The sequence below is a fragment of the Eleutherodactylus coqui genome, chromosome 9, assembly GCF_035609145.1.
Source record: "Eleutherodactylus coqui strain aEleCoq1 chromosome 9, aEleCoq1.hap1, whole genome shotgun sequence".
NCBI classification, from domain to species: domain Eukaryota; kingdom Metazoa; phylum Chordata; class Amphibia; order Anura; family Eleutherodactylidae; genus Eleutherodactylus; species Eleutherodactylus coqui.
Window position 1 is genome coordinate 105677282 of NC_089845.1, and position 13785 is coordinate 105691066.

Below are 13785 nucleotides of genomic sequence, written 5' to 3' on the forward strand. Positions count from 1 at the left end.
ACCTGGACCAGATGCCAAAATTCAGCCTCATCCTGCTCCTTCTTCTGCTGCTGTAGCTCGTACTCCATCTCCCTCCCTGTTCATGCAGTAGTCTCTGAGCACAGAGAGGCAGTTTTTCTGACACGTGGTTCAGAAAGTATGGCCAGGGGCGTTACATAACCTTAACAGTCTTCTAGATGGGGCATGAAGCCAAAAGTGGTGCTCCACGTTTCATGGTATCCCCAATACTTGCGAGACATTTATCCATGTCTGTCTGCTCTTCACTCCTCTCCTCCTTCTCTTCATACCACCTTTCAACACTCTGCAGGCCAAAAGTGGCTCTGCAGGCCAAAAGTGACCCTGCACAATCTGAAGGCTGGCATGGTTGTGTGTGACAATGGGGCCAACCTGCTGGCAGCTCTTCGCCTTGGCAATCTCACACACATACCTTGCCTGGCCCAAGTAATGAACAGCACTTCCTAAACAATTACCCAGGTTTACACCCAGTCGCCGCTTGCCTGGGTCCCAGAGACAATGACGTGTTGTTGTCACAGGAGCAGGAGGAGGAAGAGATACCCATCTCACAACTGTCAGGCCAGTTCACCATTACTTAACACTGCAGGGAAGGTCGCTTTGTGCAAAAAAGGGGGCTGTCTTCTCCCCCCATGGGAGAAGTATAGAAGAGAAAGAGCAGAAAAGGGAAGAGGAAGGGGATAATATAGGTCCAGAGGCAGGGGAGGGGGTCTATGCAACGTTCCTTCCATTCATCACTAACCCCAGCTATTCTAGATAGCAAGACCAGCCGGAGGACACTTTTAGGCCTGACCATGATAAATGTGGGCCATCACCCTTAGGCACTCTATTGTATACCGCAGAGCTTAAAGAAGGACCATTGCATAGCCCACATCAAAACATCAGATCATTATTGGATAGCCACCCTCTTTGATACCCGCTACAAGGCCAAAATGACAAATCTCATTTCGGTAGTGGAGAGAGATCTCAAAACACAGCAGTATCGGGACAGATTATTAAGCAGCTTGAGCATAGCATTTTCTCATGGCCTCAGAGCTGCATCTGCAATAGATCGCCCCTTTGCAGCTCATGGTGGCTGAGCAGGAAGCTGCCGCAGCACCACTACTGGTGGCAAGGGAAGTCTGCTGCAAAAGCACAAGGTAGGACTGACAGTAAGGCTGGGTTCACACGGGGCAGAATTGCTGCAGAATTTCCGTGAAGATTGTCCGCACGGCAATTCTGCACGCGGCTCCTAATCCCAGGATTTAGTCAGCAAAGTGGATGAGATTTTGCAAAAATCTCGTCCACAAGCTGCGGCCAATGCGTTGCGGCCAAGCCGTGCAGAAACAGCTATGTGGCGCAGAGAACAAAGACACAGCATGTCAAATCTTTTTTTTTTTTATGCAGCGGCCTTTCTCCTCTCTATGGGGAGAGATGGCCGCAGCAGAAATGCAGGCGGCGAAGCTGCTTCAAAACCCGCAGCTGTGTTTTTCCAGCAGAATTTCCACCGGTTTTTGATGTGGCTAATCCGCGAGAATTCCACTGGAAATCCATCTTATGTGAACCCAGCCTAACAGGCAGCACTAATCCATGATGGTCCAAGGGTATGTCAGCTCCCATGTGAATGTACTCAGGCATTGGCCCCTTTGACTTTTTCGTGTTCAAACTGGGTAGGTGGCCAGAGCTTGCACAACATGCTAAGAGGTGCTTGCCTGCCCTGCTGCCAGAGTGCTAACAGAAAGGGTGTTCAGCACAGCTGAGGGTGTGATAACTGACAGATGCATTTGCCTGTCCACAGACAATGTGGATCGCCTGACGTTTAAAGAAGTGAACCAGGCGTGGATTTCACCTGACGTCTGCACCCCAGGGCAGATTCCACTGATTAGTTGGCACGCTGGCAATATTTAATCACATATGACTGAGCAAAGATTAATATCAAAAACCACATTGTGCTCTCAAGGTGCTGTTGCTGGTGGTGGTGCTGCTCCTTCTCCTGCTTCTGACAGATTTCCTTCTCCGATTTTCCCCCAAATGAAAAATATTTCAATATGGAAATACCGAGTTACAGCTCTCAAGTTTCCATTAGAAGCACACTTTGCTCTCAAGGTACTGATGCGATTGGTGCTGCTGCTCTCCTTTTCCTGCTTCCACCATGTTTCCTCCTGTTTCTAAATTTTCTGAAGGACAAGAAACAGCTATAGCTCTGCAGCTTTTCCTTGAAGCGGGTCCGTGCTTGGCTGTTCTGTTCACCTGGTAGAATTTGTGCTTTGCAAACTTTATGACATTACTTTTAAAACATGCACCACCCATGCTGTCTCCCTTGGCGTAATTTTTGGTAACTTTACTGTTTTTCCTTGGATTAGTAAAAATGGCATAACTTTGTTTCAAGGTCTGAAGCACACGGGCAGATTTTTGCTGTGAAATCTATGGATTCTGCAGCAGGGTCTGTCCATAGCATGCAATGTAAAATGATTCTTCTGCGCCCCCGGAGGAAGAATCACACCATGCTCTATTTTGGTGCGGGACTTGCACAGATGGCTTCCATTGCAGTCAATGGAAGCCTCCGGCCCTAGGTGTTTCTAAAATGTCAATTTCGAAATTGTCACGTCATCGCCGGTGTGGCATTCCCTGCACTGCACATGTGCAGGTCTGCGTGGGGTCACCGACCGGCACAGGGTCTAATTGCTATATGCATGTGCCCTAACAGAAGTGCTCCATAGCAATATACACAATGAAATAAATAGGTCAGCACATAGAGCTGAATAAAAGGTATCAAACTTTATTTATACATAGGAAAATATAAAAAGACAATTAAAAACATACACAGGATGAGCTGACAACTGAAAGAGCAGGGACAGGATGTGGCAATTCAATTGCAATATATACAGTTTCCCTGAAAATAAGACCCACCCTGAAAATAAGACCTAGCATGATTTCCCAGGATTTTTAAGGATGCTTGAAATATAAGCCCTACTCCAAAATTAAGCCCTGCTTACAGTTAATTAAACAAGTCAATTTAAATAGTGTCCAGGCAGCTATACATGTAAAAAAGTTAAATCTTTTTGAGCAAAGATTAATATAAGACACTGTCTTATTTTCGGGGAAACAGGGTATGTTTTAGTGAGAGATCCACAGTGTTCAAATAAAGGTAACATCATTGGGGTGCAGGTGACCAAGTGTGGTATCATGCGGTAAAACTAGTTTATGATGATTTTTGTGTGATCCCTTTTATTTGATTGCTTTTCCATGGAGTAGGAGGCCCGTGCTTGAGTGTTGTGTTCACCTGGCAGAATTTGTCCTCATAAAATTTATGACTTTGCTTTCAAAACAAGCAACGCACCTGACTTACTCCGGTTTCACATCTGGATCAGAACCTCTGGCCGGAGGTTCCGTCAAAGATCCAGCTCAAAGTACTGGAAGAAAAAGTACTGCATGCAGCACCTTTTCTTCCATCTGAGAGCCAGGCAGCTGGGTGGAAAGCAGAAGGACCGCATTATAGTCAAAGGGGTCCATCCGGCACTGTTTGGTTCCATTCAGAGACAAAAATACTCAGCTGTGGGGATTCCCCTATCCTGCTCCTCCTCTAGAGCAGGAAAGTGGAATCTCCAGTACAGATGTGAAACCACCCTTAGGCCTCATGCAGACGGCCTGGTCAGATCCCGCTGCAGTGACCCCTGGCGGCTCACCTCCTCCCGGTGTCTCCTCCGCTCTGCTATGTGCCAGCTGCCTCCCAGCCGTCACATGCGTACAGCAGAGCCAGCGCATCAGCCGTGACGTTTCTGTGCGGACCTCAACAAGGCTCGTACAGAAATAGGACATGCTGCGATTTGTTTACCGCGCATGTTTTCACGCAGTCAAATCGCAGCTGTCTGCATAGGATTGCATTATCTAATGCAATCCTATGGCAGCGGGCACGGGCAAAAGATTTGCAGGAAATTTCGCAGCAGAATTTCCGCCCGTGTGCATTTACCCTTACTGTGTTACAGCTACCTTCTTGTGACTTAGCACTCCTCCTTGAGGAAGCTACATTGTGTGGCTATACACATGGGGGTTAGCATACCCCCATCCCCCTCTGTGCCATTTGTTCATTGCACACTTTTAGTAACATTTCTTCTATGGATTAGTGTCTATTCCATATTATTTGTGCATTGTCCTACAGCATGACTTCATATCACTGCAGTACTACCTGGTTAAGCATCTGCAGTTGGGAAAGATTAACCCATGTTTAACATAATATTTCATATATATTGGGATATCTATATATATCTATATATATATATATATATATATATATATATATATATATATATATATATATATATATCCCAAATTGTTCAAGATCTTTCAATACCTTTTGAAAAAATGAACTGTTTCCCCATATGGCCGCAAACGGGACAAACAAACTTATCCAACTTTTTGCTGCAGTTTTGGGTCTGAAATCTGCTGCAGTTTGCTTTAGTTTTTGCTGAATGTCCAGATGATGCTGGCAGATACCAACTACATACATGATGTAGTAAGCCTGTACATGTAATGCCATGGAGTGTGATGGGTCCAGTGTGCGTACAGCAGTGTGAATGGGCGGCAGCGCTAGCTGATACCTCCCCGGGGAGTCATCTGGAAGCAGCCAAGCTCCCAGCACATGTAGTGGCAGGAGCAGAGGGCAGAGCCCGCAGGAGGAGGAGGAACACTCCCAAACTTCTGCGGAACATGTCCGAGGACTATGAGGAAGGGAACCCCCGGCTGAATGAGCTGCCCGACCAGTGCCCGGTGGTGGCAGAAGCGCTGCGGATCATCCGGCAGCGGGCAGAGGCGGAGAGCGGGCACTGGCCCCTGGGGCTCTCCGACCACTTCTTACTCCGCTTCCTCAGAGCCAGAGACTTCTGTATGGAGCAGAGTGTCAGGGTGAGTATACATATATACTGTGCATCCCACTACTACTGGTAGTACCACTGTACATATACCGTGTGCACCCCACTACTACCACTATTATACAGTCTATACAGTGTGCAGGGAGTGCACCCCACTACTACTACTATTATACAGTATATACAGTGTGCAGGGAGTCCACCTCTCTACTAGTACAACTATACAGTATATACGGTGTGCAGGGAGTGCAACCCACTACTAATACTACTATACAGTATATACCGTGTGCAGGGAGTACAACCCACTACTAGTACAATTATACAGTATATACAGTGTGCAGGGAGTGCAACCCACTACTAATACTACTATACAGTATATACAGTGTGCAGGGAGTGCACCCCACTACTACCAATATTATACAGTATATACAGTGTGCAGGGAGTGCACCCCACTACTACCAATATTATACAGTATATACAGTGTGCAGGGAGTGCACCCCACTACTACCAATATTATACAGTATATACAGTGTGCAGGGAGTGCAACCCACTACTACTACTATTATACAGTATATACTGTGTGCAGGGAGTGCACCCCACTACTAATACTACTATACGGTATATACAGTGTGCAGGGAGTGCACCCCACTACTAGTACAACTATACTGTATCTACTGTGTGCAGAGAGTGAACCCCACTACTAGTACAATTATACAGTATATACAGTGTGCAGGGAGTGCAACCTACTACTAATACTACTATACAGTATATACCGTGTGCAGGGAGTGCAACCCACTACTAGTACAATTATACAGTATATACAGTATGCAGGGAGTGCAACCTACTACTAATACTACTATACAGTATATACTGTGTGCAGGGAGTGCACCCCACTACTAATACTATTATACGGTATATACAGTGTGCAGGGAGTGCAGCCCACTACTAATACTACTATACAGTTTATTCAGTGTGCAGGGAGTGCACCCCACTACTAATACTACTATACAGTATATACTGTGTGCAGGGAGTGCAACCCACTACTAGTGCAACTATACAGTATATACAGTGTGCAGGGAGTGCACCCCACTACTAGTACAATTATACAGTATATACAGTATGCAGGGAGTGCAACCTACTACTAATACTACTATACAGTATATACTGTGTGCAGGGAGTGCAACCCACTACTAGTACAATTATACAGTATATACCGTGTGCAGGGAGTGCAACCCACTACTAGTACAACTATACAGTATATACTGTGTGCAGAGAGTGAACCCCACTACTAGTACAATTATACAGTATATACCGTGTGCAGGGAGTGCAACCTACTACTAATACTACTATACAGTATATACCGTGTGCAGGGAGTGCACCCCACTACTAGTACAACTATATTATATATACTGTGTGCAGAGAGTGAACCCCACTACTAGTACAACTGTACAGTATATACTGTGTACAGGGAGTGCACCCCATTACTAGTACACCTATACTGTATCTACTGTGTGCAGAGAGTGAACCCCATTACTAGTACAACTGTACTGTATATACTGTGTGCAGGGAGTGCAACCCACTACTAGTACTACTATACTGTATATACTGTGTGCAGAGAGTGAACCTCACTACTAGTACAACTGTACTGTATATACTGTGTGCAGGGAGTGCAACCCACTACTAGTACTACTATACAGTATATACTGTGTGCAGAGAGTGAACCCCATTACTAGTACAACTATACTGTATATACTGTGTGCAGAGAGTGAACCTCACTACTAGTACAACTGTACTGTATATACTGTGTGCAGGGAGTGCAACCCACTACTAGTACTACTATACAGTATATACTGTGTGCAGAGAGTGAACCCCATTACTAGTACAACTATACTGTATATACTGTGTGCAGAGAGTGAACCTCACTACTAGTACAACTGTACTGTATATACTGTGTGCAGGGAGTGCAACCCACTACTAGTACTACTATACAGTATATACTGTGTGCAGGGAGTGCACCCCACTACTAGTACAACTATACTGTATATACTGTGTACAGGGAGTGCACCCCACTACTAGTACAACTATACTGTATATACTGTGTACAGGGAGTGCACCCCATTACTAGTACTAACACTGGTACTGGCATCTACTGTCACTACTTATATATGATCTATCTGGTATATTATCTGTCATTGATACGTTACATAGTATGCATCTCATGTATTCGTTCATTGCATGTATTTACTAATTTAATTATTATGTATCTATTTGGTAGAAGAATTGTGCAGTAAAATATCAATATTTGCAGATAACACAAAACTATATAAATATATTAACACTAGAGAGGACGCAAGGAGATTGCAAGTGGATCTGGATAATTTGAGGGCAGGCAAATAATGTTTAACACTGAGAAATGTAAGGTTCTGCACATGGGCAGAGGAAATACAGGTCACCCTTAAACACTAAATGGGAACCACTGGGTAACACATGGAAAAGGATTTAGGGGTTTTAGTTAATTGTAAACTAAACTGGAGCAACCAGTGTCAGGCAGCTGCTGCCAAGGCAAATAGGATCATGGGGTGCATCAGAAGAGGTCTGGGGGCACATGACAAGAACATTGTTCTTCCTCTTTATAAGTCACTGGTCAGACCACACATGGAATATTGTGTGCAGTTTTGGGCACCAATACTCAAGGACATATCAGAGCTTGAGAGGGGACAAAGGCGGGCAACTAAAGTAATAAATGGAGTGGGCGGACAACAATACCAGAGAGGTTATCAAAATTGGGGTTATTTAGTTTAGAAATAAGACTGCTGAGGGGCGACCTAATAACTATGTATAAATATATCAGGGGACAATACAGAGATCTCTGCCATCATCTATTTATACCCAGGACTAGGACTGCAACAAGAGGGCATCCTCTGTCTCTAGAGATCTATCTATCTGTCTGTCTATCTGTCTATCATAGTATGTAAGGTCGAAAAAGAGATATGTCCATCCAGTTCAGCCTATTACCCCCATGTTGATCCAGAGGAAGGCAACAACTCCTAATGAGATAAAAGCCAATTTTCCCTGTATCAATCTATCTATCTATCTATCTCATATCTCTCTCTCTCATATCTATCTATCTATCTATCTATCTATCTATCTATCTATCTATCTATCTATCTATCTATCTATCTATCTATCTATCTATCTATCTATCTATCTATCTATCTATCTATCTATCTCTGTCATCTCCAATTGGTGTACTGTAAGGGCAGCTCCTGTCTCAGCAGTGCTGTGTGGTATGTGTGGTGTGTAGTATGTCTGCACTTATCAGCTCCTTTTATCCACTATGTTTAGTCCATGTCCTGTCTCCTCTGTAAGGGCTCCTTCACATGGACATATGCGTATTTGTAACATATTTGCTCTATGTGCAATGCTTTTTTTTCACGAGTATTGGCGTGCTTTACCGTATTTGTTGTGCACACATGGCATGTTCATTTCAATACAGCCTAATAAGTTCCAGATGTGTTCTTTTTTCATGTAAATGCACTCTGTATTGTGCATCTGTGCTTGCTTTTGTGAACCTCCTATAGACTTCTATGGGGAACTTTGGTGCGCAAATGCACAGAAAGATGGAGCAGGTTCCCTTTTTTGCGCACACAGCGCACACAAAAGAAAAGCTGTATGAATGAACCCAGTGAAATCAATAGGTTCTATTCTCTGCGTATTGCACACACAAATTTTGCGTGTGCAAATATGCCCGTGTGAAGGAGCCCTAAGGTTAAACATACTGTACAGTATGTACATTAAATGTCCATTCATCTGGTACCTGGTAATCCGGATTTTCTGATAATCAGGAATGGATTACTAACTGTCACTGTATCACTGATGACCCTGCAGCATCCCTCCACATTCACTCTTTTGGCAGTTCGGCATCCGTGGTATGTCGGTAACATCAGCCGATGTGGCGCCATAGATGGTTGTTTCATACCTGGTGGTGTATGTACTATGCGAGTAGAAGACCTGACACGTGACACTGAATACCCCGCACAAGAAGAACAAAGGGGACATAATCCGCCATGCAGATGTTGTGGTATCTGAACTAATGATAAGGAGATTTTCTGATAATCCCGCTCACTCCCTTCAATGCTGATTTTATTCAGAGGCTGCTGGATCCAGGATTATCTATATGGGAAGATTCTCTACTGTGGGGGTGGGGGGCTATGTAAATATGACAGGGGGTAGGGGCTGAAAAGTTCTCAGCCCGATCAAGAAGGGAATGAGCTAGGGGCATGAAACTTTAAGGCCCCCTGTCCACGGGCGTTGTGGTATCCCGCGGTGAATCTCCACCACGGGAGCCGTCGCCCGGGAGCAGGAGCTGGTAGACAGTTCTCCGCAGGTCAGCCTATCTGACAGGTAGGCTTACCGCGGAGAATCAGGGCAATTCGCAGCATGCTGCGAATTGCCGGCTGCGAGCTGAGAATCGCTATGGACAGAGGGGCCTAATCCTGTTCAACATATTTCCCCTGAAACTCAATATACACTTGTTATATTGTTTCTGAAGTTTCTTAAGGCCCTTTTAAAACAAAACTGCTCTGTTGCTGCTATCACCTGTGAATCACTCAAAATGTTGTGTCCCTTAAAGGGGTTGTCCCGCGGCAGCAAGTGGGTCTATACACTTCTGTATGGCCATATTAATGCACTTTGTAATGTACATTGTGCATTAATTATGAGCCATACAGAAGTTATCAAAAGTATTCACTTACCTGTTCCGTTGCTGGCGTCCTCGTCTCCATGGTTGCCATCTAATTTTCGCCGTCTAATGGCCAAATTAGACGCACTTGCGCAGTCCGGGTCTTCTGCTTTTCTCAATGGGGCTCAGTGTAGCTCCGCCCCGTCACGTGCCGATTCCAGCCAATCAGGAGGCTGGAATCGGCAATGGACCGCACAGAAGCCCTGCGGTCCACGGAGGGAGAAGATGCCGGCGGCCATCTTCACCGGGTAAGTAAGAAGTCACCGGAGCGTGGGGATTCAGGTAAGCGCTGTCCGGTGTTCTTTTTTAACCCCTGCATCAGGGTTGTCTCGCCGAACGGGGGGGGGGGGGGGTTGAAAAAAAAACAAAACCCGTTTCGGCGCGGGACAACCCCTTTAAGGGCTCATCCCGACGAGCGTTACGGAATACTGCCACGGATTTCCGCTGCGGGAGTATCGCGTGTAAAAAGCAAGTGATCGCAGAATTCCGCCATGGATTTCCATGGTCTCCATTAATACTATATTAATGGAGATTTCCTGCTGTGGAAATCCCCGGTGAAATAGAACACGCCGTGTTTTTTTTCCCGCAGCGGAAATCCGCAGCAGAATTCCGAATGTGAGCATTGGCCGCAGGAAAGCTAATAGGCTCAATAGAACCTAATAGCTGCAGAATTCCGCTGCGGGAAATGCAGCAAAAAGCCGTTAGTTGGAATTAGCCCTAAGGCCCCATGTCCACGGCAGTTTTTTCGCCGGTGGTAAACCGCCGGCGAATCATGCCGGCCGACGCTTCCCATAGCATTGCTATGGAAAGCGCTGGCACCTGTCCACGAGCGGAGAATCATTGCGATTCTCTGCTTGCGGCGGGCAATTCGCGCTGCGAATTGCCCCGATTCTCCACGGTCAGCCTATCTATTAGATAGGGCTGACCCTTGGAGATTCGCCGGCGGCTCCCGCGGCAGAGCTTCGCTGCGGGATACAGCTTCGCCCATGGACAGCCGGCCTAGGCTGTCTGCGCATGGGTGGATTTTGCTGCAAAATCAAAGGGGAGTGTCTGGCATGGCATGCTATGGGAAATTAATTCTCCATTCATGGAGGAAAATTCACAGCATGCTCTATTTTTGCGTGTTTTCCATGCAGACGTCTTCCATTGACTTCAATGATATTGCGGAAAGGCTACAAGTACCCGCGTCGTCGCCTAGCAACACCATGAGAAAAATAGTCAAAAAAAAAAATCTGTACTGTGCATGTCCGACGGCGAGCCATTGCGTCTATCTGCAGTACAGATGACAAAAGACAATACAGGTACGCAGGGTCGCCGGCCACAGTCAGAGCCGGAATCTGCTGCAGGAACCTGCATGCGGAATCCGGCTTTGCCATCTGCAGTCGACATAACATTTTTTTTCGAGGTTTGGAGATGGGTAATAGTCTGATAGAGCAAGATCTGGTGAGTAGGGTGGATGATGGTCTATGCCAGTGATGGCGAACCTCTTAGAGATAGAGTGACCAAACTGCAACCCAAAACCCGCTGCCGGGGAGCAGGAGCCAGCTGCCGGATCTCACCGCGGAGAATTGCAGCAATTCGCAGCATGCTGCGATTTGCCAGCCAAGAGCGCAGAATCACTATGATTCTCCGCTTGTGGACAGGGAAGCTGCGCTTTCCATTGCAACGGTATGGAAAGTGTGCACTGGGTTCCCCGCAGGGAACACAATGCAAAAACACCCGCGGACAGGCAGCCAGGCTTGTGAATGCTGTGCAGAGAATAGGATAAAACTGCAAATGGACATTAAAATCTTGTCTACAGGGGCTGCCAGACCCTCATGTTACATCTTATATTGGCGGGAAAATACATCAGACTGTGTCAGGTAGCCAATGCTCTCAGAAATGTCATACAGACACCTAATTTTTGTATGCTGGGCCACTAAAAAAGTGAATTTAACTCCTTAAAAGTTTTGGCTGAAAAGTCAATATTTTGTCTAATGGTAGCCAATTCCGTTATTTCCCAGAAATAAGTGGCACCAAAACTGCCTGACTGCCACTTCTCAACCAAACCAAAGAACTAATGTGCATGCTTGATCAGAAATGAGTAGGAATAAGTAGCAACATACAGGTTAGGCACAAAAATAGTCCTTGATTCCCAACAGATATAGAATGTAACTTTATTGGAATATTCTTAATAGAGATGAGCGAACGTACTCGTCCGAGCTTGATACTCGTTCGAGTATTAGCGTGTTCGAGATGCTCGTTACTCGAGACGAGTACCACGCGATGTTCGAGTTACTTTCACTTTCATCTCTGAGACGTTAGCGCGCTTTTCTGGCCAATAGAAAGACAGGGAAGGCATTACAACTTCCCCCTGCGACGTTCAAGCCCTATACCACCCCCCTGCAGTGAGTGGCTGGCGAGATCAGGTGTCACCCGAGTATATAAATCGGCCCCTCCCGCGGCTCGCCACAGATGCATTCTGACAGAGATCAGGGAAAGTGCTGCTGGTGCCGGAGCTGCTATAGGGAGAGTGTTAGGAGTATTTTAGGCTTCAAGAACCCCAACGGTCCTTCTTAGGGCCACATCTAACCGTGTGCAGTAGTGTGGAGGCTGCTTTTTGCAGTGTTGCACCTTTTTGTTTTTGTATATCGGCCGTGCAGAGCATTGCGTCCTGCAGTAATTTTACATTGTCCAGGGCCAGTAGTGGTGGTGAGGCAGGGACAGAAGACATATTTATTGAATATAGGCAGTGGGCCTTTCCAAAAACATTTGGGAAAAAAAATCTATTTGGGCTGCCTGTGACTGTCCTCAGTGTACTGGGTCTGTGCTGGCGGTAGTTGTCCTAATTCATACGCAGCCAGCTAAGTGTTACAGCAGGCTTGCGCAAAATTATTTCCTGGCTCTGTGTTGGCTGTAACATCACCGCTGTATTCCAGTCCACAGTGCAACAGTCTGCAGTTATTTTACATACTCCAGGGCCAGTAGTGGTGAGGCAGGGACAGAAGACATATTTATTGAATATAGGCAGTGGGCCTTTCCAAAAACATTTGGGAAAAAAAATCTATTTGGGCTGCCTGTGACCGTCCTCAGTGTACTGGGTCTGTGCTGGGGGTAGTTGTCCTAATTCATACGCAGCCAGCTAAGTGTTACAGCAGGCTTGCGCAAAATTATTTCCTGGCTCTGCTGTGCGTTCCGTAAGCGAAGTCAGCCTCCAACCACAGGCCAATAAGCGGCACATTTAATTACAGCGTTCTGTTTCTGCACTACTGGTAATACACCATGCTGAGGGGAAAGGGTAGGCCTAGAGGACGTGGACGCGGGCGAGGACGCGGAGGCCCAAGTCAGGGTGTGGGCACAGGCCGAGCTCCTGATCCAGGTGTATCGCAGCCGACTGCTGCGGGATTAGGAGAGAGGCACGTTTCTGGCGTCCCCACATTCATCTCACAATTAATGGGTCCACGCGGTAGACCTTTATTAGAAAATGAGCAGTGTGAGCAGGTCCTGTCGTGGATGGCAGAAAGTGCATCCAGCAATCTATCGAACACCCAGAGTTCTGCGCCGTCCACTGCTGCAACTCTGAATCCTCTGGCTGCTGCTCCTCCTTCCTCCCAGCCTCCTCACTCTATTACAATGACACATTCTGAGGAGCAGGCAGACTCCCAGGAACTGTTCCCAGGCCCCTGCCCAGAATGGGCAGCAAGGGTTCCGAATCCTCTCCCACTGGAGGAGTTTGTCGTGACCGATGCCCAACCTTTTGAAAGTTCCCGGGGTCCGGGGGATGAGGCTGGGGACTTCCGGCAACTGTCTCAAGACCTTTCAGTGGGTGAGGAGGACGATGATGATGAGACACAGTTGTCTATCAGTGAGGTAGTAGTAAGGGCAGTAAGTCCGAGGGAGATGCGCACAGAGGATTCGGAGGAAGAGCAGCAGGACGATGAGGTGACTGACCCCACCTGGTTTGCTACGCCTACTGAGGACAGGTCTTCAGAGGAGGAGGCAAGGGCAGCAGCAGGGCAGGTTGCAAGAGGCAGTGCGGTGTCCAGGGGTAGAGGCAGGGCCAGACCGAATAATCCACCAACTGTTTCCCAAAGCGCCCCCTTGCGCCATGCCACCCTGCAGAGGCCGAGGTGCTCAAAGGTCTGGCAGTTTTTCACTGAGTGTGCAGACAACCGACGAACAGTGGTGTGCAACCTGTGTCGCGCCAAG

At 46.8% G+C, this 13785-nt stretch overlaps 1 protein-coding gene across 1 annotated transcript in view; it reads left to right on the plus strand.

Annotated features, from left to right (window-relative positions):
• The first annotated feature begins 4666 nt into the window (after window positions 1-4666).
• Window positions 4667-13785, plus strand: part of TTPA (alpha tocopherol transfer protein) — a 38305-nt gene continuing 29186 nt past the window's right edge. The window contains exon 1 of the mRNA XM_066578283.1: window positions 4667-4893. Coding sequence (XP_066434380.1) covers window positions 4699-4893 — 195 coding nt within the window. The 5' untranslated portion in view covers window positions 4667-4698. The remainder of the gene's footprint in view (window positions 4894-13785) is intronic.